Source organism: Candoia aspera, chromosome 3 (genome assembly GCF_035149785.1).
Source record: "Candoia aspera isolate rCanAsp1 chromosome 3, rCanAsp1.hap2, whole genome shotgun sequence".
Taxonomy (NCBI): Eukaryota; Metazoa; Chordata; class Lepidosauria; order Squamata; family Boidae; genus Candoia; species Candoia aspera.
Window position 1 is genome coordinate 62,513,547 of NC_086155.1, and position 27,104 is coordinate 62,540,650.

Sequence of the window (27,104 nt, forward strand, 5' to 3'; positions counted from 1 at the left end):
GTTGACACATCGGTTCCCCAGTCTTCCCAGTTCCTTCTCCTCTCTCCATCCCCTGCCTTTTCTCAGCTCCTGGTGCCACTACTGTTGTCCACGCAGGCCAGTGCCAGTGAAATATCTCTATCTTCTTTTTTTTCCCCTTTTAGCCCCAGAAACCCCTTATGTCCAGAACAATGCTTTGGGCTGTTTCTGGAACAAAACAGTCCTGTTCCATTCCATACACACACTAACACTTTTGAAACATGCATGCTCCAGTTCAAGCACAAATTACCCAAATCCAGCGGTTTTGTACAGATGATTTGTTGCAAGGAATGAATGTTGGACAAAAGAATTTAAAATAGCTGTATATAAGAGTGAGCCTCTCCCCACCTTGTTATATGAAAGTAGCAGTTGGGTATACCAGGAAAAACATAAAAGCAAGTTGGATGCAGTGGAAGTGGTTGTTTAAGAAGTGTGTGCATGTGCTAAAACAAGAAAGAATCAAGAATGAATGAATGATAAAGTGTATTGAATACAAGACTGACCAAAAGGGGTTAGGTAATATAGAGATAATGTATGAGGATTTGCTTATTCAAAAGGAAATAGCATGATAAGGATGTACGTATGTGTGTTGAAAATGCTGAGATTAGTTGGTGAATAATTTCTCCATTGCGTTTAGCCATTGGGAAAGGATTTGTAATGACTTTTTATTCAATTGTGTCAATTGACTGTTTAAGGATTTTAACAGTTTGTCTTTATTCGGTATAAATCCTAAATATATATATAATATAGGGAGTAAAGCTGGCAGGAAAATGTTTCTGAATTGAATCTATAAAGTTGAAATTGCAAAACCTATTTTGATTTTAATTATAATGTAATTTCTTGCTGGACATTTTTGTATGCCTTTATTTCAGAAATCTAGTGAATATTTTCAAATAGAGCAATAAAACAAATATCCCAAAATACCTGAAAGCTTTTGCAGATACCAACTTGATTAGAATTGAAGAATTGAAGAAATAGGAAAGTTTCACAAAAAGACAAGTTTTCCCACAAAGCTTTTCTAAAAAGGGGGGGTTATTACATATTTCCTTTTATTATTATTTTTCAATTGTTCGTAAAACAGATAAGAAGTGAAAAATATCCTGGTTCACAATTGGATATACATCAGATCAAGAAATAACACAACCCAGAGAAAGGATAAAGAACTTCTTTGCCAAAATGGCAAATCTTAAGTTTTCTGTCCATAAAAAGAAATAAAGGTTTTTTAAAAAAAACCATAAACTGCTGAGTGACAATACTTCAGATAAAGAAACTAATGAGCTGTAGACTTTCTCCCTTCCCTTACTAACAGTACAGTCTTTCTTTCTGTAAAATTAGTATTTTCTGTAAATGTTTGTTATAGTGGAAGGTATCCACAATATGTAACTCTGCTCACTACATTGCTGATGCTTTCTTCTATTTTGAAATTGCTTATTAAACTAGCAAAACATAAGAGATACAACCCGAAGAGTTAAGCAAGTTGTAGTATTTGTAACAAAAATTGAAACATGTTAAAAGTAAACTCAATATGTTACAAACACAACCTTCTGTGATGAACAATACTTTTTGGAGTTATACAAGAAAACATACTTTTATAAATGAACTATTCTGTACATAGCCCATTTTATAAAGTAACAAAAATCTGTAAAGTATGTTAAGAATTTAACCTTACATATCTATCAGTTAAAAACTTCTGGAAATTTTATAGCTGTATTTGCCTTCTGGTTTTTGCTAAGTGAAACAAAGTATTTAATACTATTTCATGCTATTTAAAACAGAATTTTTTAGGAATTCCACAGCTGGATGTTTTTCATCGGTTCTTTTAGATAGTCCCAGAATGGTGTCATTTCTATTTATATATCAGCAATAAAATAATTCTTTTGAAGATTTTTAATCCACTGTTATTTAGGCATCTACATAGTTTTTATTCATTTTTCCTCCTATAATTTTTCTTTTCTTCTTGTTTCAGTAGAAGTAGATAAATAACATTCCAAGATAACACTAAGGGTACTATTTCTACCTGGGGACTGCCTTTTTTTTTTTAAGTGGGAGGGGGAGAATTCAGTAGGGAATGGACATTCATGATGTGAATGGAATGGACTGGGAGCCTTTAAGTATCAAAAAGTGTCACCCCTTAATTTTCCAGTGGCAAAGGTTGATGCTTTAGGAGTTTAGAAATATTAATAAGTAAAGAAAATCCCCCCCCCCAGCCCACTCCCACGGAGATCTAAATCTGCCCACTCCTGGAGTGCATTGAGATTATGAATGAGTACCAGGGACCTGATGAAGCCTGAGTTGCCCACTGCGACATAGGTGGTCTCAATATTCTTTCCATTAGCGTCTTAAGACAAATAGCATGTGTTGGAGGGAAAACTCACCTTTAAATCTTGTATCTTGAAGTTGCCTGTATTAGTAACTGCTTTAGCTTTGTTAGTTCATCTATGGATAAACAAAAGTAGCTGAAATGAATTGAGAAAATTTAGGATGTCAGCAAAATAGTGCTCACAGGGAGAAAGGTCAGCTAGGAATCCAAACAGAGAACTTTGCTTTCTAATTCTGTAGTGTGTAATTTCCTCCTTGTATGGCAGAGAATAATCCTTGCTCCTTCTTTATTAATTGTCACATATTGCATGTAGTGGTTGGTTGCTGTACTTTTTAGTTTTTTGTTTGTTTTATTGCATATTTTATGAACTTGTTAATACTTCAGTGCTACTTAACTCTGTAAGTATTTCTATAAGGAGGGGAAGAGAAGATGCTGCATATGCTGAAATCTATATTTGCTAATCTATTTTTTTAAATCCAAAATCTCACAGTTTACCAACTGTTACATGGTAAACTGTACCAACAATTACATGGGGGGGGGTCTTTTTCTTTTCTTTCTATTTATATTGGCAAGCATTTGTAGCCATGGTACATGCTTATATGTTTTTTCTCTGTGTCTTGATTTGTTTGCATTATATTCTCTTTTAAACTTAATGTGTCTAGACATGATAAGCAGGACCAGCTTTTCCATTAATTAAATAAAGCCAATTTAGATAGTTGATCTAGGTTATCATGAAATATTGATACCAGTTTAATCTATTGTTAGTCTGTCAGAAGAAAGATAATTCTTTTTTCATAATTTAGCCTTGAATATTATTTACCTAAATTTTAAAATTAGTTTTCAGTGCCTCGTACTCAATAGTAGTACCTTCTAATTTCACTGGAAACTACTTGCAAATCACAATGCCTTGGATTGCAGCTATAGTTATTTATTTCCAAGGAGAGAAGTCCTAGAGTAGCTGTACCTCTGGAAGGAATAGCTCTTACCATGTTGCTATAGTTGTGTGGATAAAATGTAAAGTGTATGGTAGCAAATGTATGTGGCAAAGAATTGTGGAAGCCTCCTGAGTTTGCACACTAGAAGATCTATCATCATCATCATCATCATCATCATCACCTTATCAAAACAGGAAAGGGAAATACACATATCTTAATGAGTGTGTTTGGAATTGTACATTCTGTATGTTTTTCTCTTAAATAATTACTGATCATATTGTGGTGAACAATCCAGCCCTAAAGCACCAACAATGGAAGAGGGTCCAAATGATTGTTTTATTAGTTCAAAGCTAGCAGGTTAAGTGAATCATTGGGTCTCTTGCACCCAGACAAGCCAAGAGCAAAAGCCTTAAGGTTGCACAGATCTTATGCTGATTAAAGTTAAGCATGCATATACCGTACACAAGCAAAAGATCCCAAATACAGAAATAATTGTTTAACTGCTGATAAAGAAATAAAATAACCACAAATGGAGATGCAGGTATCTCCATGATGTTTAAACACTATAGACCAATTCTTTGAAATGCATCATAGAAACTTTGATATACTGGAGGTGCCAATGCTCTACCTGTTGTTCTAACAAGCTGTACTGTACTGTTGTGCAGAAGGAAGAGAAATAAAGAAGTGCCTTGAACCTACTTCCTCTTTTCAAGGCTTTAAGTCTATAACCAATTAGTCACAAATAGATACAGTAAAGAAAATTCAATTCTTAAAGGTATTACAAGAGAGATACAACAAAAGGCACATATGTAATAATATGTTTGTAAGAGTAAGCATATGAGTGCATAATTGATTCAACCTGAATTCTTAGCATTTTCTTAAACTAACAGACCATTTCTTATTTTATCAGTAAAGCCAGGTCAGGTTTGATGGGTGCTCACAGTGTTCATAACATTCTGGAACCAAAATTGAAATACCAGGTTTGTCCGACTGTTTGTTGCACTTTCAAATTTTGCTTAGAGTTTTAATAGAGTAGTAGTCCTCCCATCTACAGCAGCATTGAAGTCTCCTTGTATTCAAATAAAATACCTTTAAGACTACTTTGCCATTAGTCCTACACAGTGTGGTAGCATATACTATTATGAGTGTGTTTGCCATAAAACAGTAAGCATTGTGACCAGCCATCTATACAAAGTAGATCTGAAGAGAGATTAGTACTGTGAATATTAGGTTTTATTTTCTTTTAGGTTAGCTGATGGCCTTTTACACTATTTATTCATTTAGTTACGCACTTTATGATATGTTTTAACTGTCCAGAAACAAACATTCTCTGGGGAGATGACAAGGCTCTCCCATTCATTTCCTCTCTCTCCTCTATATATGTCAATGCAACAATAAACAACACTGGGGGGGCAGGGGGAGATCTCACAGTCTCCTGGTTTGTAAGCCAGCAGCTTAGCCATTACACCAAACTGGGTCTTATATTGTTCCTTGTGCTTTTTTCACCTCTGCTAGCCTTCTGTCCTTGGCCTTTTGGCACTGAAGGAGCCATTCTACAAGTGCCGTCATTGCAGAAGCAAACTTCTGCTCAGATAGTCACTTGAAGAACTTATCTGGCCACCTATCTTATTTACATGAGTTTGTTTATTTGCTTCCTTGCCATGGGGGAGATCACAGTATTTTCCTATGACACAACCATGTTTTTACTAAACAGATTCATTGCAGTTCTTGTCCTATTTGTGAGCCAGCATTTGGAAGCAAGGTCTTAGAATACTACACTCCAAAGCTTCCGTAGCTTCTTCAGTTTTCTCTGAAGTGTCATAGAAATCACCTGGCAACTTTCTTACTTCTTCTCAAGTGCATTTGAGTTCCCCATCTCAGATAAGAAACCATCAGGTCTCTATTACTTATCCATTAGGTAAAGGTAAAGGTTTCCCTTGACGTAAAGTCCAGTCGAATCCGACTCTAGGGGGCGGTGCTCATCTCCGTTTCAAAGCCTTGGAGCCAGCGTTGTCATAGACACTTCCGGGTCATGTGGCCAGCATGACTCACGGAACGCCGTTACCTTCCCGCCGAAGCGGTACCAATTAATCTACTCACATTTGCATGTTTTCGAACTGCTTGGTGTGCAGAAGCTGGGACGAGCAACGGGAGCTCACCCCGCCGCGCGGTTTCGAACCGCCGACCTTCTGATCGACAGCTCAGCGGTTTAACCCGCAGCGCCACCGCGTCCCATTTATCCATTAGCCCTAGCAAAATTGCTCAGTAGACAGCCTAAACCTCCAGAAATACATAGTCAGAGAAGAAGGAAGAAAATTAAGCTCTTGTTGTCTTCCTGATACTAGCTATGACAACTATGGATCCCTTTCAGACTTACATTGTTGGATTGAGTCTCCGTCAGGCCCAGAAGGTAGAAACTTCTGATTGTCCCCCTCTAGGACCTCAATCTCCATTTTTCCCCAGATTTCCCAGGATTTCCCCAGCACCAGGATTTTATTTATTTATTTAGCAAATTTATATAGCTGCCCATCTCAAAAAAAGTTACTGTGGGTGGCTTACGAGCATAGTAACAATTAAAACCATATTACAGTGTAAAACACATCAAGCATAAAGAACAGCAAAAATGGAAAATAAACACCAAGATAGCAGGAGAACAACCATCATTTAGACTCATACAACCACTTTTCAGGCTTGCCATGGGATCCCCAGGGTTGATGGAAAAACCACATTTTCAAGGCTTTCCAGAAGTCTAGCAGAGATGGGGCTAACCTTACCTCAGAGGGAATGATGTTCCAGAGAGCAGGGGGAACATACCTCTTTCCCTGTCTCCGTATCCAAATCAAAGCCATCACCTTGTGATCTACTGTCTTTGTCAAATGCCTCTCCCCAATTTCTATTTGCTCCATGTTTTCTACCAGCCTTCCCTCTCTCCTAGGATTGACCATTAACTTCACAGCATCAACTTCACCAGGATCTCAGTCAGCTGTCATAATTATTCATCTAAGCATTATGCCTTTTTGCCTAATTCCGATCATGTTGGGAATGATCCCATAACTGGCAATTTCCTACAGCACTGCTCTCACATCCCCAGAAGTCTTCTGATCTTCAGGATGCCTTTTGGTACAGAAGTCTACTCCAGTCCTGCTGCATTATCCACTGTCAGAAATTATAACTATATCTTCTGATACCTGTTCCCAGAATATTACGAATTTCATCGACTCTGAGATGTTCCCCATTCACCATTCATAAGGTTCAGGTTGATCTCTCAGAATGGGACAATTATGCCTCTGACACATTTTCAGTCAGCTTATCCATTTGTTTCCTCACCTTGTGCTCAGGTTGAGAACCAGGCTTCTAGCTCTCCTTTTGAATGATACTGTCCCATTGTGTGCAGATTTGTTGAATGGTACTATGTCTTGGAGAGAATCCTCAGCTAAACTAGTCACAATGCTATCAACTTCTTACTATATGGTGAATCTCTTTAGCATGAAAGAAAGCTGTCTATTCTTTTTCCAACATTGTAGTAGAAATGCTTAAATTAGGTTCCCTCAGTCAACAACATTCTGCATCCATGGACAAGGAAGCAGGAAGTTGTAAAGTTTTCCGTCTCTGGATATATTCTTCTGGATCATTCTCTCTTCACATAGCCAACTATCAGTCATGTACTATACACTGTCATGTTTTGTGGGAGAAGGTATTTCCATCCTTATCCCTTTTCTCAGATAGCAAATTGTCCATGTTTTTCAGGCAGAGGCATCACAGTTTGCTAAATAGGAGCTTATATAAAACTAAGAAGGCTGGCAGCAGAATGAGTAACTAAAGAGGGGTTGGGCCTTAAACAAAGATATTATCTCCTTTATTTCTCTTTTTTGCCATGACTGGTTCTGTTCCACTGGGCTTATACTTGAGGCCTGGACTATGATAGAGGACTTTTGATGAAGTTGACTTGTTCAGTAACAAAACTTGAGCATGATAATACAAAAAAGGGACCTGTAGCAGTTTTACTTTATCACCTCCCACACTTATCTGTGGTCTTGCTCCCATATTTACCTAAGACCATCAGCTTTTCTAATGGAACATTCATACAGTATTGTATTTGTGCTGTTCTTGATTTATCTTAGTATTGCCCCTCCATTTGTTACAATGCAGCCATAGTCAAATGTAATGGAATGCGAGAATGACCTTGGAAGACGGGGGTGGGGGAGAAATAGGGAACAATCAGATAAAAGGGGAGGAGCCTGCAAGTGAGTAACGGGCAGAGAAAGAAACTCAGGAAGGATCCGCCCTAACTAATCAAGAGGTAAAAAGAGATGGCAAGAGATTTGTACTTTCAGACTTGCAACATTCTGTTAACGTAGCCTTACAATAAAGTAGAACTAGTCCATCTAGTCATGTTTCCTGTCTGGTCTACTTGGGCAGCTGACACCAAAGCACAAGATTCAATGTGATGTTTTTGATTTACGGTGTTCACTTATACCCCCCATTCAGGACTGCTGGGTTGCTTTCGGGGTTCATGGGCCCTGTAGGTTTTCTATTATTTCCAAAATGTATCATGTTGAATTCTGGGCTGACACCATGCTAAATCACCCACTTGGTTCTGAAACTGTGCCAAGAAATCTGCCTCTTCCCACATGTCCTTATAGAGATCTGCACTTCTGCTCTCTATTCAAGATATTCATCATTTCCAATAATGGATAATAGAGCTACAGTGGTTCTCTACCATCTTAATTTGTCTTGAGGGTCTCATGCTTCAGGGCTGATACTATTCTTCTCCTTCTGCAGCAAGGAATGTCATTTTTATTGATTGATTTGTACGATTCCTAACTTTCATATATCCATAGTGTTCTAGCCCTGACCTTTCCTTCACTTCATACTTGATAGCCTGTGCACTGGTTTCATATTTTATTATTTGGTTTCACTGGAGTCCATATAATATTTTCTAAGTGCATGGCACCAGATACAACATACTTTACCTTAAAGGTATCATTCTTCTTATCTGGATGAAAGACTTTTAGTTGGACTAGCACTGAGTTTTCTTCTCCCAACTCTCAGTGGTTTTTTTCTGCTACCTGACTGGAACTCCAGGTCAACTGTAAGGGACCCTTTCACATGACTTATTAAGTTAATAGTTCATTTAGTTCATTTAGTTGATGAATCAAGGGAGTCACCTTTCTCCCACCGTCATGGCTCTGTACAATGCAGATTTTCTTATGCAAGGTCTTTGCAAAGGAGTGAGGGCTGCCACTGTCCTCCACTACTGGGCCACATGGGAGCTGCAACTTTGTTCATTTTCCTGGCTTTGAATGCACCCTTTTAGAAGTATGGTACTTACACAACATAGAGTTCTCTGGCATCTTTATTTAAGACTATCTTTCCATCTCACTTTTATTAGGATTCATTTCACTGCTGATTAGTTACAGATAATCTCATGAAGACTGTAGCCTTTGTAAATGTTAGTGATTTGGAAGATATTCCATGCCCTGTAGGCTTCCTCCAAGATCAAACTTTCCAAATTGTACTCCAATTGTATCAGATAGGGTTCTGTTGTAATCTAGATATACTGTGAAGGAAAATGTGATTTGGTTCACATATGGGTGTAGACATAGCACTTTCTGGGAGCACCTCAAAACAAATGGGTCTACTTCCAGGATCATGCACTAGCTGCCAAGGACACCTTTTTCTCTTCAAATACAGATTGCCGCACATCAAGAGTATCAGATTAAACAATGCCACAGTTGTCAAGTACATAATCAACAAGGTGGCACAAAATCCTCTCCGCTTGTATATCTGATTTTGCAAATAGGCACTGGTGAATTGTACGTTTCATATAGATCTTGCTAGTCAGTAAGCTGGGAAACGGTGGTGTCCTGGCGATTAGCTCAGCGCTGCCCATGAATGGAAACTGTATCCCATAGTAATAATGGTGAATTTAGTGAGTACAATAACATAACAAAAGGGAAAGAGAAAAATAACAAAAGTTGACTTCGTACATGATAGGCAAAATATTTCCTTTGATGGATAGAAATACCTGCATATAAAACTTTCTCCTTGAAGCCTTGTGGTTTTGGAACTGAGCTTAAAATTCAAAGAGCGGTATGTATATTTTGTAAGTGCTTTTGTTTTTTCAGAAAGGGTCAATTGTTCCTTTTCCCGACCTCCACTGTACTGAATGCCAACATGGAGGATACATTCCCCCAAACCATATTTAAATTTCTAAAAATGTATCTGCTATTATACTGTATGTAGTCTACAGTGTCCGGGATCTTTTCAACCTTGCATTTCAATTATTTGTTGTCAAAGAGTATGTCTGATTACCTGCACATCTGGTAAAACAAAGACAGACAGTTATGTGAGAGATTATAAGAAGCTAACACAGCCTTTACTCAAAGCAAGGGCTGGTGAAGGAAGCCTTAACTCTGTTTGGGTCTTCTTAAAATTAAAAAGCAGGCTGTGGTTGGCACATAGGGAGTGAAGGTCTTTTCCTCTGCCTCATAAAAATCAAGCAGGCTGCCAGCAAAGGTATCTATCATTGCATGCTTTTGTCTTTAGCCCACAGTATTTCTGTATTGTACTGTATATGCAGAAGGTTTGCCTGCTTTATGTCCAGCACAGCGTAATGTGGGAGAAATGGAGGACTCTTTCTATCTGCTACCACCTCTCTTTAAAAAAAAAGTTTAAATTAAAATAACTGATCACAAAATTTGTACAAAAATGTTCTTAGTCCAAAGGAACAGAATGATTCCAGAATAAATCACACATTTCAAATTATAATGTGAGGGGAAGGGGACTTACATGCTGATTAAATCATACAGTTACACATACAAAATAAGAGTCCCGGGAATTTGTTCAGGTACCTTATTTAGACAAATTCTTAGTCTTGGAACATCAGTTTTCCTGTTAAAGCTATGGACCACACCCTATTCATCCAGGTTTCAAAAGAAAACATGCTGTCTGATATGCAGTACTTTATTATTTTATTTTTATCCCACCTTTATTATTTTTATAAATAACTCAAGGTGGCGAACATACCTAATACTCCTTCCTCCTCCTACTTTCCCCACAACAGGAACCCTGTGAGATATGTTGGGCTGAGAGAGAGTGACTGGCCCAAGGTCACCCAGCCGGCTTTCATGCCTAAGGCGGAACTAGAATTCACCGTCGCCTGGTCTCTAGCCCGTTGTCTTAACCACCAGACCAAACTGGCTCTTTGCTACATCTAATCTCATTACCCCCAAGAACAGAATGGTAACTTTCTTATTCTGTAACCATTTGCTTTCGCCTTTAAAAATGGAGAGTAAAAGAAATCTCCACAAATCCTTTGTCCTGTAATTTATGAAGTAACATGTAAAATCCCAGGATTGTAATTCCATAATTATATAGCCCCGCACTCACTGCAAGTCAGTAATACTACTCTAGATCTGTAGAAGGGTGAGTGGGTTTGATTTTTAGTAGTTTAGATGAAGAGAAATTCTATCTAAGCAATGCTTTCATTGTATTCTCTTTAATGTTTGTTAAAATTTAAGTATCTCCTGTGACTAAAAAACTTCAGGCCCTAAATTATCTCCCATATAATCCTTAATTAAACTGAGGTATCATCCAAACTGTTAGCTTACAGTGATAACTCCTTAAGACTCAACTCTTCCTTAGTTCTACATTCTGCTGCTGGCCGTCTTCGTTTTTACGCTAGCAGGGAGCTTCCAAGATGAAGCACACATTTAATTTCTATGCAAGAGGTTATTTCTCATTTCCTCACTCAGGAAAGAAACTCTGTGGGCTGCTGGAGGAAGTAAAGAGCACTCAGTCTTCTGAAAACTTACCTGGAGGAGACACTTTGTAGCTGATGATAATTAGACAAGAGGTTAAAAACATGGATTTTGAACTCTCAGAGTTACTTCCTCTGCAACAAAATCAGTTTGACTAGGACACAAGATGGGTACCATACAAGTCTACTTAATCATGTTCCCCAAACTGTTTTTTTCAAATACTTATGTGAATCTGAAAAAGAGAAAGAGCGAAAAGGTTATGATCTAAGGGTCATTCTGCTGCCAAGTAAAAAAAAGCAGGTGGGAAAGTTTCTGAACTACAGATTGACCCAAAAGGATAGAATTAAATACACCTCTTCTCCATTCTTGTAATCCCCATATAGTTTCATTATATCTTAATCTGGCAAAGTAAAGCTGCAATTAAATTGAGATGTTTTTGTTTTCCAGCTCAAAGAGACAAGAGTGAAGCAGTTTTGTGTGAAGCATGAGATTACTGATATATCACTAAGTTGTAATATGATAAATACTGCAGTTAGTCTATAACGGTATGCACATTGCCCTCAGATCTGTAGAAACACACACATATAAATATATATGAGTATGTGAAGAAGCTCTTTGGGAACAGCAGTTTGACTTGACAAATCATTAAGAATTAAGCAGATCTCAGTCTGACCTTTTCCCTTCAGTTATTAGATGAGGAATGAAACAACATGATAAGAAAACATTGAGTATGCTTTTCATCAATCACCAAATAATTTAGGCAAATGTATAAATAATTTAGGCAAATGTAATTGAATTATATGTTCCAAAATCAGGCTGTAACCACAAACACTTTTACAAAGAACATTAAAACTTCTGAAGCTTTTTTTGGACAGGATGGCAAACTGTCAGGCCCAAGGGGCTATATCAGCTTTCTGGATTTTTTTAAAGTTTAAGAAAATTTTCCTGACCCCGTTTTAAATATTAAATTATATAACTCATTATTTTCAGTTAGATTATTAGTAAGTATTTTTCTGGTTTGGGGCCAGTTCATTCTCTGAGTATATCAGAATATTTCGGCAGATGAGTCACAAACATATGCAAGTAAAGTACACATTGGGCTATTTCTGATATACTGTAGTGGATCTTGCAAACCTTCTGTCTTGTTTACACAATCTTTTTTAAGCAATAGCTGCATAAAAACAGACAAGTACAAATACAAAATGATTAATTTAGAAATTCTGTAGATCAGCCTACCTTGCCATTGTAACCTATGGAGGCGTTAGGAGCATTAATTTGTACCTTGTATTCTTCATAAGGTGATCATAGTTTTTAGTTTGAAATTGAAATCATGTTGTATGGTTGCTAAGTTAGTATTATTATCCCCATGTTTAAGGAAAAGGCTGAGACATGGCATTAGTTTACTAACATTTAATTTTGTATTACATATACACCAACAGATCTTCAAACAGTGGCTAAAATTGCATTTGGTGAATTGAACCCAGCTGTCACACAGACAACAATCTCTTTTAATTGTAATAGTCTTTATTGATACATATAAGCACACACATTCAGAGTATTCAGTGTACATATACTATATACATATGTGCTATTAAACAATAAATCCTAATTATTTTAGCTGGGGAACAATCAGTAAATTGATTTGGAATACAAGTTAGAGAGAAAAATGTGAAGTCGAAAATAGAAAAAATCAGGCACAGAACCAGGGGGATTGGAGTGAAAGTGTGGACAGACACCAACTTGGAGGCAGAAAGTCTGACCCTGCAAGTTCAAAGGGTTACCTTTCCCAGGGTCCTGTTGTACTAGTCTAGAAAGCTGAAAGAACCTGGCCAAGAAATAAATTAAAGCAGTGAGAATAGGTGACCACACTTAAAAGTTCTGGTGTCCTTTCTTGCCCTTCCTTATTTCAACCCTCACTGCTGTAACAGGCTTTCACATTGTTACCCCTGAGAAATTTCATGATAGTGGCCCTCCTTCAGGCAGGTGACATAAAAATTTGGCCTTTGAAGCACGAGGCAGCTATGGCTCTGGGAAAAAATAAAAATTTATCTCAGTTCTAAACTAATCTTACCTTGCTAGGGAACCACAAATAACTCCTCAAAAGCAATTGGCTGGGGCTTCTCTATATGCTTACAGTCTGTGTGCATTTCTCTGGAGTAATGGGAAGGAAGGGCAGAGTTTTAGGGTTCTGGGAAATTTACTTCTAGTTAGCTAAGAATGTAGCTAGGTTCAAATAGAATAAAAAGGTGAATATCAAATTGCTAGCCTTGGGAAACCACAGTTAAAGAACTTGAAACAAAGGCTGGCTTTAGAAAAGGGAGATCCTAGAATATTACATTATGGATGAAGTAGAAGAAGTTTATAATTCTAAAAATACTTGAGTTTAACTTGATAAACCCATTAGCTGTGAAATTCATTCATAACTGGATAGCACGTTATTAGAAATATTAATAAGGCTGATCAAATACAGCTAAGCAGCCAGGTCACTCCATGGAAGTATGTTTATCACATATAGGAATTGACTACTAGGAGTCAGAGTGACCTTTTCACCTTTTGACTGACTTTTCCAGAGTCCAAAAAGGGGAAATAACTTCTTAGAATCCATGTTTCATACTGAAATGCAATATTTTCTACACTTACAGAACTTCTTCAGAAAGAATCTTCAGCAAAAAGTTTCAAGCCAAGCTTCTTTATTTGTAGCTCCATCTCTCAGCCACTGTATTACATTGGCTCTCTTATGATGAATTATGCTGTCAGTTTGAACATGAAAACTTACCCTTTCATCTTGTCTGGATGCAATTTCTATTGCCTTGTCCACATTTAATTCCCAACAGCAGTCAGGCATTTTGTAAAATCAGACAGAAAACACAGAGGATAGTATTGGCATCTCATTCTGAATGTCATTCTCTTCCTAAAGGACTCATAAAGGAATAAAATGACAATCTTAAAGATGACATTGCACAAAAGGAGACAGTATATAATCATCTATCTCTACACAATGGACTACCTTTTCAGATTAAAAAATGCTCACTTATGACTTGGCCAGATCTGGCAAGGCACCCATATTTTATAATTAATATAATTAAAAACTGCTGAACCAAACCAAATTGTAACACATAAATATAGAATTAAAAGGACATTGGGTTTCTCTCAGAGAGGATGGACTACATGTGGATGTACAGCTATTGTCATTTTTCAAAACTGAGCATATTGAGATAACAGAAGGAAAAATTAATGTGTAAGTATGCATGTGCACATATATACTCTAAAAGAAATACGTGTGTTTGTAAGCACATGTGAGAGAACAAGCAAAGGGGAAATTATGGTGAACGAGATCAGTTTTTCTTAGTTAATTTTTCTCACTATACTACAGGGCCAAGGTGAGTCCGTATTTGTGTGAATCCTGTCATTAATTAGATCATATTACCAAACTAAGCTGTTGGTTCTGGATAAAAATGACCAGTAAAATGTAAACACAGACACTACCAATAAAACAAAAGCTGTTGAAATTGTGTTGGCTGCTAAAATCAGCTTCTACCACCCAAAAACAAAAACAATTTTACTGTTTTGCTCTTTTCTACTTCACCCCCTGAACACAGTGCAGAGAGTACAAGCTAATAAGCTACGCTGGCACATAATATTCTGATGTTTCTGATCTAAATATTTGTGTTGTCCTTGTCAAAGCAGCAGTTAATTTGTTGGCTTTTACATTTTAGTTTTTCATCTTCATACTGACTTTTGGAAATTATGTTCTGCTTTGTTTATGTAAACTGCTTTCTTGTTGAGGGGCAGTATATGAATGTTCCAAATTTTAAAAAGCCAGTGGAGGTTAAGGAAGTACAGATCTCTTAAGGGTTTTCACTGGTAAGGTTTTGGCTTTTAAAGATTGTCTGGCTTGAGCATAACATTTTTTTCATTTTCGGTTGAACTTGCATCGCTGTACAACCATTTTTTTAATTCTGTCTGCTAATTAAAATATCACACAGCTAATGAATTTATGCATGTAATCCTGCTGCTACCTGTTTCTTGTCATCTGTTCTTTTAATGTGATTCTCATAGAAAAAAGCTTTAGTAAGAGTGATCACTTAAGGGTTTTTTTTAATTTATGCAGTTTTTACAGTTTTAACTGCCCTGTGGAATCTAGAAGAATCCGCATTATCAAAAACAAAAGCTCCCATAATTTAAAAAAATGTTATTTTTTTTAGGAGTTCAGATTGTACAGGTATGCTTTCTGGATTGGGATGAAATTTTTAGGTTAAGAATCGTTACCAGAGAAAAGAATTTTAATCCCCCATTTGGAAATCGTACACATGTTCTACAAAGAATACTGAGTCCTTTTTTTTGTTTCTTATGTTTCAACAGGGCAGAGTTTAGGGTATGGATTTGTTAACTATATTGATCCAAAGGATGCAGAGAAAGCCATTAACACTTTAAATGGACTCAGACTCCAGACCAAAACCATAAAGGTAAGAGAATACCAAGAGTGTTTTGCTGAATTACGGAAGAGCGTAGTTAAGACAGTGCCTGGCTATCTCATCAAAGTTGCATTCTTCACCATTCAAAGGATGCAAACATCTCTTACTTTCAAACAAAGAAAAAGTGTACAGCAGATTTTTTTTTTCATTCTTTTCAAAACGCAGCTGTTTTCTCCTTTAAAAAAGGAAAGGAAAAATAAAACCTCTATAAATGACTATCAAAGGATTCAGGGTAGGTTGTCAAAGCATTAGAGAGTAATCTATAAATGAATCTCAGGAGATAAAACATAAAAAGGATGTTGATAAGATGGCCATTATATGGAGTTTTGTTGCCTATGCCAATTAGTGTTGATTAATAACAGGCATCCTGTTGTCTATCTGTCTGTCTGTCTGTCTATCTATCTATTTATCTAACTCTACCTGAGAATAATTGGCAGTCAACTACTAGTTTTTATAATTTATTAATTTCATATAGTGCTCTGATCATGCCCAAATATTCTTCAGAATGAGATTTCTTTTCCAGAAAGCAACAACAAAAGAAAGAGAGAGAGAGAGAGAGAGAGAGAGATCTTGATGTTAGAGTTATCTGCATGCCATTAGCTTCTCTGTACTGTGGATCTGTGTGGGAGAAACAGTAGTTGTTTACTGTAATGTCCTCCTGATTGAAGAGACTTACCCTTTATGTAAGCTGATTCATTAGAAACTTGTGTATCTATGCTGTTAAGTACAATGTAATAAATTTTATGTGTGCAGACACACAGTATTTTTACTGCACAGTTTCAGTGTAATAGTATACTAACATCAGTGTATTTTACATTTTTTGAAATTGGTTTCTATGCAATGCCCTGCATTTACAATAAGTTTTACATAAAATGAATTAAGAATATTTTGAGTTTTTTATATATTATCAGCTGAGCACCAGAGGGTAACACTGAGCTGGAATATTCCTTGTCTGCTTCCAAATGAAAGATAGAAATTGCAGAATTCACCTAGCCTGAAAGCCTACCAGCAAGAATAAATATAAACCACAAAAAGATAGATGGAAAATAAAACCAATATTTTAGCATGTGTCTTAATATTTAATCTGAAGATCAAGGTAGTGGTTTTAGAGCTGCATTCATTTTGTGCAGGAGTGTTTTTCTTGAATGCTTGGCTATTCTTTTCCTGAATTTAAAACGCTTTCTGTTTTTATTTTCAGAAAGTTATTGTTGGCAGAATCCAAGAATTTTAGAATATATTGACAAAGAAATGAAGTGAAGATATTAATACTCTTGTTGAAATCCATAGTTGCTCATAGAATCAATTTTAGTCCTGTTAATGATGACGGAGGTCAAAATTGTGTAATTATGACATGCTCTATTTTTCATGTTTTAAAATGCGATACATAACCTTGTTTGCAAGAAGCAACTCTTTCTTCAGTACTAATTGTAATTAGTTTCAGGTATATGCATACTTATGTTTTGTGGCTATAAGTATTTTAAATGAATCATAAAACTAGAAATTTGAGGTCATGTATATGTAGATTCAGGAAAATTAATAGCACTGTTTAAGTCTGAGGATTGAAATGAATTTGAAAGTAACATTGACAGCTATAGTGGGTTGCTCTGATGAGTAGTATATTAAAGATTCAGTGTTTTAACATTTCACCCAGCTTGGTCATACGTACCAGCACTGTGCTCTTATCTATTTCTGTGAAGCCTGATCTGTCTACATCTATTAGGATTATGTTCTTGCTTGTTTTTTTTTCACACATTTATAAGAGTTTTCTTGAAACTTCTTTTTAATCAGAAACAAATATAAATCCTAATGCTTTGTTTGTGGTCAGGTTTGAAATTAAGTCACAGTGAGACATTCTGAATTTGTATTCTGATTTCCAGTCTTAAATTCATCTGCAGTTCTCACATCGGTTTGAGTATCTTAATATCTGGTTTGTGAAATAACAGGCTGTCTATCTTAATATTCAGTTTTAAGTGGGCTACCATCACCCTGAAATATAACCATTTAAAAATAATTCCAGGTGTGACTTGAACTTGCTAATTCTGTGTTATACTTGTTGTTACTGCTACTTTGCTTTACACTTACTCATGCATCAAGATACTTCCCTAACAATGCACCAAATACAGGATCTTTTGGTGTTTAAAAAAAAAAAACAGGCTCTCCTCACAGAAAAATATATTATTAGGTAGAAGGAAGCTAGCCTATAACTTCTTAAAACACTAGTTGTTTATTCAACAAGAGATTAGTGTGGATTTGATTATTTTATAAATAAGCTATGTACTTAGTAATTATCCTTGATGTTTTTATTATATATTGATAAAAGTTAATAGTGCTAATACTAAAAAGTGTTTTGTTTTTATTAGTGAAACATGATTCCTTTAAGTGGTAAAGTTCTATGTAGATCAACAATTTAAAAACTGCAATGAATAAGGACTGAACACCTGCTTAGTTTATTTTATATGGTACTACACTCAGTTCAACTATGGTGGATTTAAATTAAATATTTGTTTTAAAAGGATAGTGACTCATTTGTTCATAAAGTCAGTATCCAACTATAATATCTTCATTTAAATTTATTGCTAGATGATATAAAGATTAATCGCATTATTAATCATTGTGGATATTTCATGGTTAATGCTGATCATAACTACAAATATCAGGTGATATTCAGTTGTTCTTCAATAATTAATGGTTTTAGCTTGGATTCAAATCTCTATTTTGGTGAGCAGAAGAGTTTATTCCATTCTTTGAAGGGACTGTAATCGAGCAGGCTTTCTGCTGGAGGCAGAGAAGTAAATCTTTGTGATTTTTCCTCCAGTCTTTTGCATCATGCTGCTTCAGAGAGTCCCAAATACCTCCACAGCAGCTTTTCAGAAAACTGCAGAAAGAAAAGGGAATAGCCAGGATAGAAGTTCTCACTGTACTTTTCATTTGAATTATCATCACTAGTCCTATTGCATTGTCACCAAAAAGGAAGTGCAAATAAAAAGTGCTCTTTTGAGTTGCTCTTTTTTTTTTTCAATGTTTATGAATTAATGATAGCTAAGAAGATGATGTACAAGAAGTAAAATTGGCAAAACTGAGAACATAGTTTTCAGGCATTTGAAATGTGGGCATCTGTAATCCCAACATGTTGTATAACATAAGAAAGTAATTTTTGAATAGATTTTTCTCTAACAAATTGCATCATACTTTACTTACTGAGTTGTATAATGCTTTTTTCCCTTTCCTTCTCTGTTGCTCCTTCATCATATCTCCCTTCACTTTCATCTTACTGAACTACTTAACGTGCAACTTACCTGAAAAATGACTATATCACATCTGTATATCATAAAATAATGCCTCTGGCACACACTATATTATAATAATGAGCACCCTTTTTAACATTGGTTCCTTGGCCTCTTTGTTTTTTAATAACCTCCATACGAAGGTATAATTAGATCTCCTATCTCAGGGTCAAGATTACAGTGCTAGCGGTGGACCCTGTTCTGTGTATCAGATAAGAAAAATAGTTTTAGGATTAGGTCTTGAAGCTGTGCCTAAGATATCATGCTCTATTTTTCCTTGTCAGATCTGGTGCTCAGAAAACCCTGAATTCTTCTCTGGAGATAAGTGATGGACTATATGCGGGTTAACAAATTCCTAGAAAAATGTGACATACTTTGATCAGTAGATAAACTAATCTGAGATTGGAGTACAATCTATTCTAGATGAGTTTATGCTCTTTCTGTGTATCAGATTCATGGATCAGAACAAGAGTGAGAATGCAGAATCCAACATCCTCTTGGAGTGTCAAGGGCTGCTGTTGCTAGAAACATCTTTGCTCAGCTTCAACTGATGTACTAGTTTGCACCTTTTCCTGGAGAAGAAAATTCTAGTCAGTGTTTCTTTTCTTAATAATCTTTCTCCCATTTAAATTTCTGTAATGCACTCTATATAGACTGCCTTTCAAAGAACTAGCAATGAAGGTGTTGGACTGGGACTGCTCACCTGTATGATTTTGGATCACTTACTATTTCTGAGTAGGTTGCTATGCAGGGCACAACAATGAGGGGCAACCCTGTCAGACTTTCTCCTAGTAATCTGTACAAGAAATAGTAAATCCAAAGAACAAGTCTTTCAGAGTTCTGACTAATAATATTAGAAAAAAGGTAAAAGTTACAGTAAATACAGGTAGTCCTCGCTTACCAACCACTCATTCAGTGACCATTCCAAGTTACAATGGCACTGAACAAGGAGACTTATAACCAGTCCTCAAAGTTGTGGCCATTGCAGTGTCCCCACAGTCATGTGATCATGATTTGGTTGCTTGGTAACCAGAATGCATTTATAATGGTGACAGCATCCCATGGTCAAATGATCACCAATTGCAACCTTCACAGCCAGCTTCTGACAAGCAAAATCAATGGGGAAGCAGGCAGGAAGTTGCAGATCACATGAAGTCACACTTAATGACCTGTGGTGATTCACTTAACAACAGCAGCCAAAACTGACATTGTAAGTCAGGCACAGTCACGTGACATTTCACTTTATGACAGCATCGCTTAGCAATGGAATTGCTGTGGTTGGTAAGTGAGGACTACCTGTACTTTCTTTACAAATGAGGCACAAGTATATAGATAATTTATGGTCTTTGTTGTCTGTGTGCACTATTATGATGAAGGGGGCTGAAAATCTATTACTTTTGTTGAAGGTGGGGCTCTCCACACTTGTTCATTGTTTTGATAACTGCTACTAGACATCTGATCATTATGAAAACCAACTTTCACAAAAACCATTTGCACAGTAGCCTGAGGAAAAACTGGAGGTATGAATGAACAAGTGTTTGGAAAATGCAGCTCTTACGTATCTGGAAAACTAGTTCTTCCCATATAAATATTACATAGTTTAAGATCTTCTTTGGAGTCTCTAGATTCCCTCTTAAAATCCCATCAACTGGATAGGTTAGATTATAGATAGGACCCACTCTCTGAAGGCATCCTGAGTATGAACTGTTTCTTAAAAAGTGAAACAGACACTTCTTAATTTAGTTTTCAACAGGCTGTTAAATCTTGTTTCTTTTGTCTTTAAAAATACATTTTTAAATATATTCGCCAGGCTTTTTTTGTTTCAAGTTTTAAAATTATTTTAAAGTCTTAATTTGTAAGAGGAGGGAATCACTCTTGACTGAAATGGTATTCAGGAATACTTATATGAATAAAAAAATACATGAGTGCAAGAAGTGATAATAAAGTTATCTATTTGTTTTCCTTTATAGCATACTGTCTTTTATGCTTCCATTTATCTGAATTGCATAATTTTACCCTTTTTAAACTTTTTGAAAAATATTTCTGCTATTGGTCTTGTATACTTAGTTACAAAAGGTAAATATCAAACAAGGGTGGTGGCCAGAGATTGAACTTAATTTTTTGGAACGGATGAGAGTTGTACTGTGCAGGGCTAAAATGTTCCCTTTTCTCAATTTGTGGGGGGACATTTTTTCTTAACAAGTTTTGTTATGTTTCCCACTTCAAAATGGCAGGAAGTTAACACTAATTTGTGACAATTGTACCGCTGAAATGTTACTATGCAGAGAGAAAAAAGGGACTGCAAAAAGGGGGTTGGAATAGTATTTTGGGGGTACCATGGTCAGCCGTTTAAAAAACTCTGACATTTGGTTCTTAAGGTCTTTGAGATCTCATTACTGACTAAAACAGAAGAATTACAGTAGGGTTACATTGACCGTACTGAAGTGATAGTCAATATATAGTTCCTTTTTTAAGAGCTCCCCAATGGAAATGTATTGTATAGATCAAGCAACCTGTAGCTGCAGAAAGGAAAGGAAATCTCTTTCTGTTTCTTCATTTGACAAGAAAGTGTGTGCTCCAGCTATAACTTCTAGTTCCCAAATAGTGTACCCCTTCATTAGGTCCACAGCCTGTAGTGCAGCCTTCCCCAATTGGGTGCCTTCCAGATACGTTTGACTATAAGAGACGTCATGCCCAATCCAGTTCACCTGGATGACTGTGCCATGACTTCCGTTATATTGCCACACTTTGATGCACATTTTCTGAAAGTACCGAAGCCAGTCAGTTTGCTGACATCAGAATGGAACCTTCTCTTCACTAGTTTTAGAACCAATAGGAGTCAAACCAATTATTTTGTCATAATAAGTAAATAATTAATTCAAATGCATTTATTTATTTATTTATTTCTAACAAATCTGGATGGTAACTACAAGTAAAGAACATTAACAAAAAAGCAACCACACTAGGGGGGAAAAAGCAAATTCCACTGTACTACAATTAGTGGGTTCAGTCAGCAGGGTTTGGACCACACAAACTTTAAGGGGATGCTGTACAAAAAAGCATGTACAGCTACAGAGAAGTCATGCCTCCTGGATCCCATAATATGACATTGCTTTAATGGTTTCAGAGCATGCCAACCCTGTTCAGTCTTATAGGACGGGCAAAAACAATTGAAGAAAGGCAGCCCTGCAAATACGCAGACCATGTGCCATGAAGAGCTTTACAGATAAGCATCAGCTCTTTCAGTTGCATCCAGAAGCTCACTAATAACTTAAGTTCAGTGGCTTTATGTAGATATTGAGTAGCAGTGCTGATAACTTTGAATCTTGAGGAAGTTACAGTGCAGGGGCCTTAGGCTCAATCTCTCTTCCCAGCCACTAACACTAAATGGAACCAAACCTGGAGAAAGGAGGACCATCACTGCCAGATCATGCCCCTTAAGAATGGCTGAGTAAAATTCATTTAATAAATATAGAATGACTGGTGGGAAGGTCTGTCCTACTCATCATATATATTGTGATTGCCATTTAGCTGTCTGGGAATCCTTCCTCCCAAAGACCCACACACCTTTTTTTTTCCTTTACCAATAGAAGCTACAATATCTAGGAACAAGAAGTTTTATGGACTTAAAAATCCAATTTTTTCTTTGTTCTTAGAACAACAACATACACAGCAAAGTATGGATCAATGTACTCTTGCGGGGGAGATGGGTGGTAGTAAAAATTTGAGAAATAAACAACAATGCTGCTAAAGTGATGTTACTATGCAAATGTATCCCTTACGTACTTGGTATTTTGATTTCTGATGCAAGTTTGTTTGACACAAGCATGGTATTTGCTTGATGACATCATCAAACACACTTCATTATTTGCCCCACCTCATCCCACAGACAGTCCTGGCACCAAATATAAATAAATCACTTAATTTAGTATTCAGAAGAGTTTTCCTCACAAATCTAATTGTCCAGAACTTTATACCAGCCTTTCCCAACTCAGGTGTCCTGCAGAAATTCCCCAGTCAACATGATCATTACAGAAAACTCTGGGGAAGTCCAAACATCTGGAAGAGTGTTCATCTTGGAGAAGTCTACTTTAGGTATATTCAGGCATTCTTCGTTGTGTGATGAAGGAAAGCTAAGATGCCCTTAGCAGTCCTCTCCTCTCATCATACATATGACACGACAACCTTCATACTTGAAGCTTCAAGAGTAGGGAACCTGTTGTCCCCATTTTCAAAAGTCTGTCCCATCCAGTGCATCAGGACTAGTCCATTGGGAATGCAACAAGAACAGAGAACTAGTGAGCTTACCATATATCTCAATATCTCGCCATTAGTTTAAAGATTGTCTATTATTTATAGCAGATGTTTTAAAGATTTGCAAGTATAGAACAGAATGATCATTAACAAAACACCAACATTTCAGTAACCATCTGAAATGCTGGTGTCTTTTGGAAGGGCTATTCAAAATTCAACATTTGTTGTGAATGGCATTTAAATGTAAACATGAAAAACATAATACAGAAACCATCCACAATTGTTCGACTTAAATTCCTGTAAGATGCAGTGTAAAGAAATGAATAATAAAAAAGGTGTTATACCATGATACTGTCATTCAAATAGTCTTCTATTTCATGTTACTGGTATTCAATTTGGTATGCTGTAATTTTAACTTCTCTGGATATCTCTTTCAACTATTATTCCAGGAATCTCCAAACTGTAAACAAAATAAAGTCTTTGTCATTCATGTTTTAAAATTATAGACATATTAAATTGGAAATGTGCAACTGCTTCTATGCTTTAAGTCCTTTTTTAGTCCACAACCTATTAAAATCATTAGCAGACAAGAGAACCTGAGAGGATCCAAACTGAAATTTCAGTCACTTGATACAGAAAGTTGATGTACCTTAAAACATCACTATGAATAGAAGGTCATACAAATTAAAATGGACCTGCGGCTTAGACCTTAATTATAACGTGGAGAGGGACACTCTTTCAAAGAATAAAAGACCTTGAAAAAGACCTGTGTAGTAGAAGATAGGCAGCTGAATGTCTCTCTTCAGATATACATTTTCTGTATCAGAAATTTAGGTTACAGTGCTATCTTTGAACAATGATACACGATCAATCTCTTGAAAGCCCATATATAGATTTGTAACATGAATCCATGACCTCATGAAGGTCTCCCCTAAAAAAATAGTACTAGTCTCAATTATTGTGATAATATCAGTAATTTCTACATAGGTTGGATAGATATAAGAAAAAGAAAAAGCTTCCATTCTGCTATATAAGGTCATGCTTTTGACTCAGCCAAACCCATTTTTCTCCTTGTTTGATGGAAACATTTTGATTTTAAGTTATTTTGCTAGTAAAACTTCACTGTTTTGCTGTTATTTAGAAAATGTGTACATTAATTTTCCCCCCAGTCATGCTCTGTTTTAGGGTTCATATTATTACATCATGTAAACATAATAAAATTTCATTTTGCTTCTAAAATAGTACATTTTCCAAAATAAATTAATTGTAGATACGTAATTGTTCTCATTTAAGAATATTTTGTTAACCTTCAGTCTTGAACTTCAGTTGCAAAATCAGAACAGATTGCAAGATTGTTAGTGGTTTAAAACATGACCATTTGTTAACGTAGTGAGTTTTTTTGCATTTCCCTGTTGTAAAACAGATGAAAAAGCATTCTTGTACCTTGCACCAAACTCTGTAATATTGGATACATCCTATTCCTGGTACCAAGGAAAGTCATACTCTGCACTGGCTAATAAACAAGGGGAAGCTAATTATATAATAGGCAGAGAGTTTTTCTTTTTCAGGAGCACTTGCCCTAAGAATCACTAATAATTAGGCATATCTTACCAAATACTAACATTTTCTAGGGAAAAAAAGATAGCCCTTAGCTTTACATACCTGCTCATAATGCTTTAGTCACCTCCCACCTGGATTACTGTAATGTTCTCTACATAAAGATGCCCTTGAAGAGCATTCAGAAGCCGCAACTGATCCAGAATGCAGCAGTGTGGGCAGTTTTTGGTGTTTCTCATTATGCCCACATAATCCTACTGCCCGGCAAGCTGCAGTGGCTCCCAGTGGGCTTCCAGGTGTGATTCAGGGTGATCATTGTCTCCTAGAAAGCCCTACATGGCATAGGGCCAGGCTAATTGTGGGACCGCCTCTCTCCCATGTCACTGCTCACCCTTCCAGATCTAGCCGGGTCCCTTCCATTAAATATTGTTGTTGTCTTTTTATGAGTTGGGATTGCTATTTGTGACCTCAGGCATCATGGTGGGTTTGTTAAATTGCTGGTTTTCATTCTTGTATGCCATCCAGAGTCACTTGGATAAGATAAGTGGCCATACAATTTTTAAACAAATACATTAAATAAATACACCCCACAGTATGTCTGTTTGCATCTTAGTCCAATCACCACTACTGCAGTAGGGGAGGTTGTGGCAAAAACTCCTTGTAACGCCCAGTTGTTTTCATTTGGAACAACACACTATTCTACTTTTTCTTCTGATACTGCTACTGCTTCAGGATGTAGTGAAGATTATTAGGGAAAGAACCAATAGCATACTCAACATATCACTTGACTTTCATGAACCTAGTTTGTCCTCTTCCTTTTTTATCAGTACTACTGGCATCAGTACTTCCCAATTTCACCATCCTGACTTTTCTCTACTTATTATCATAGCATGATTTTTTTTTTAATCGTATGGCATAGCATTTTAGTGTTGGTGCTGCTTTTTCTTGCTGGGAAATCCTTGTGAGGTCCAGCAGCCAGATGTGTAGACTATTTAGCCGTGACAAGTCACGTTGCCTGGGGTGCATCACAAGGAAGCTAGTCTGCATTGCACCGAGTTGGGCTGAGAGAGAGGGACTGGCCCAAGGTCACCCAGCCGGCTTTCATGCCTAAGGCGGGACTAGAACTCACAGACTCCTGGTTTCTAGCCCAGAACCTTAGCCACTAGACCAAACTGGCTGTGGCTGCTGGACCTCACAAGGATTTCCCAGCAAGAAAAAAGCAACATGAACACTGAACTGCTATGCCATACGATTAGAAAAAAAAAATCATAGCATGATAAATCCAGCTGTAAAGGTATCATTCTTACATTACTGAATTTTTTCCTGGTCACACAAATCATATACTAAGAGGCTTTTGAAATATTCTCAAATGGGGTATCAGCTGTCTTTGCTTTCCTCATATCTTTCAAGGACTTTCCCTTAACTGTTAAATGGACATTGGCAGCATTATCAGCCTTTCATGCACCAATGAAAAGTTCTTCAATATTTTCTTACTCTACAATTAAGCATTTAGTTTATTCCACACTTTTTATATCTTCGATACCTGATGCTGCTGCTGATCAGACTGACAATGCTGCTGATCAGACTGTGCATGGCACAACCAAATTTAAGACCTTGTGCCTAAATTTCCCTTCCCTGAACACATTGTTTATTTTTGGCTAAAAGTATCATGTCCTGCAAGGCAGGCAATCTCAGGAAAGAAGAACCATTAAATTTCTGGAAGAATCTTTATTGCTAGTAGGATCGAGTTATTGTCCTGTACAAATTATACCTAGTGTAATTTAGGTAAAGTTACTTTAAGTCCCTTCTCATGCTTCCCCACTCCCCTGAAGTCAGGAATCTCTTGACTGTCTTGCTGTTCCTCTGTGTTCCCAAGGTCTGTTAAGCATTCCATCACATAAAGCCATTTGTAGAGAAACATAAGAAAAGAACCAGAGCTCTGTCTAAAATCCTTTCTTTTCAAATCATAATAGGGTAAGTAAATTGCAAATATATAGTAATCCACATTACTATATATTTTGGATCAATGTGGATCAGCAAGTAAGAATTTTCTGTCTATCAGGGTCAGGATTGAAATAATGGTATCATGAGCCACACTGTTCTATATCTCTGAACAGTTTGGATCCTTATTCCATGTGCTCTGGGGTGCCTTGACTGCAAACATCCTAGAAAGTGAAATTTGTCATTTGTCATGTTGTTTGTTGTTTATTCGTTTAGTCGCTTCTGACTCTTCGTGACTTCATGGACCAGCCCACGCCAGAGCTTCCTGTCGGTCGTCAACACCCCCAGCTCCCCCAGGGACGAGTCCGTCACCTCTAGAATATCATCCATCCATCTTGCCCTTGGTCGGCCCCTCTTCCTTTTGCCTTCCACTCTCCCTAGCATCAGCATCTTCTCCAGGGTGTCCTGTCTTCTCATTATGTGGCCAAAGTATTTCAGTTTTGCCTTTAATATCATTCCCTCAAGTGAGCAGTCTGGCTTTATTTCCTGGAGGAAGG

General features: G+C 36.8%; 1 protein-coding gene across 3 annotated transcripts in view; it reads left to right on the top strand.

Moving 5' to 3' along the window:
• ELAVL4 (ELAV like RNA binding protein 4) overlaps positions 1–27,104 on the top strand; it is a 97,158-nt gene that overhangs the window by 49,209 nt on the left and 20,845 nt on the right. For all 3 annotated transcript variants that reach the window (XM_063297910.1, XM_063297912.1, XM_063297911.1), the window contains exon 3: positions 15,399–15,502. In XM_063297910.1, coding sequence (XP_063153980.1) covers positions 15,399–15,502 — 104 coding nt within the window. The remainder of the gene's footprint in view (positions 1–15,398; positions 15,503–27,104) is intronic.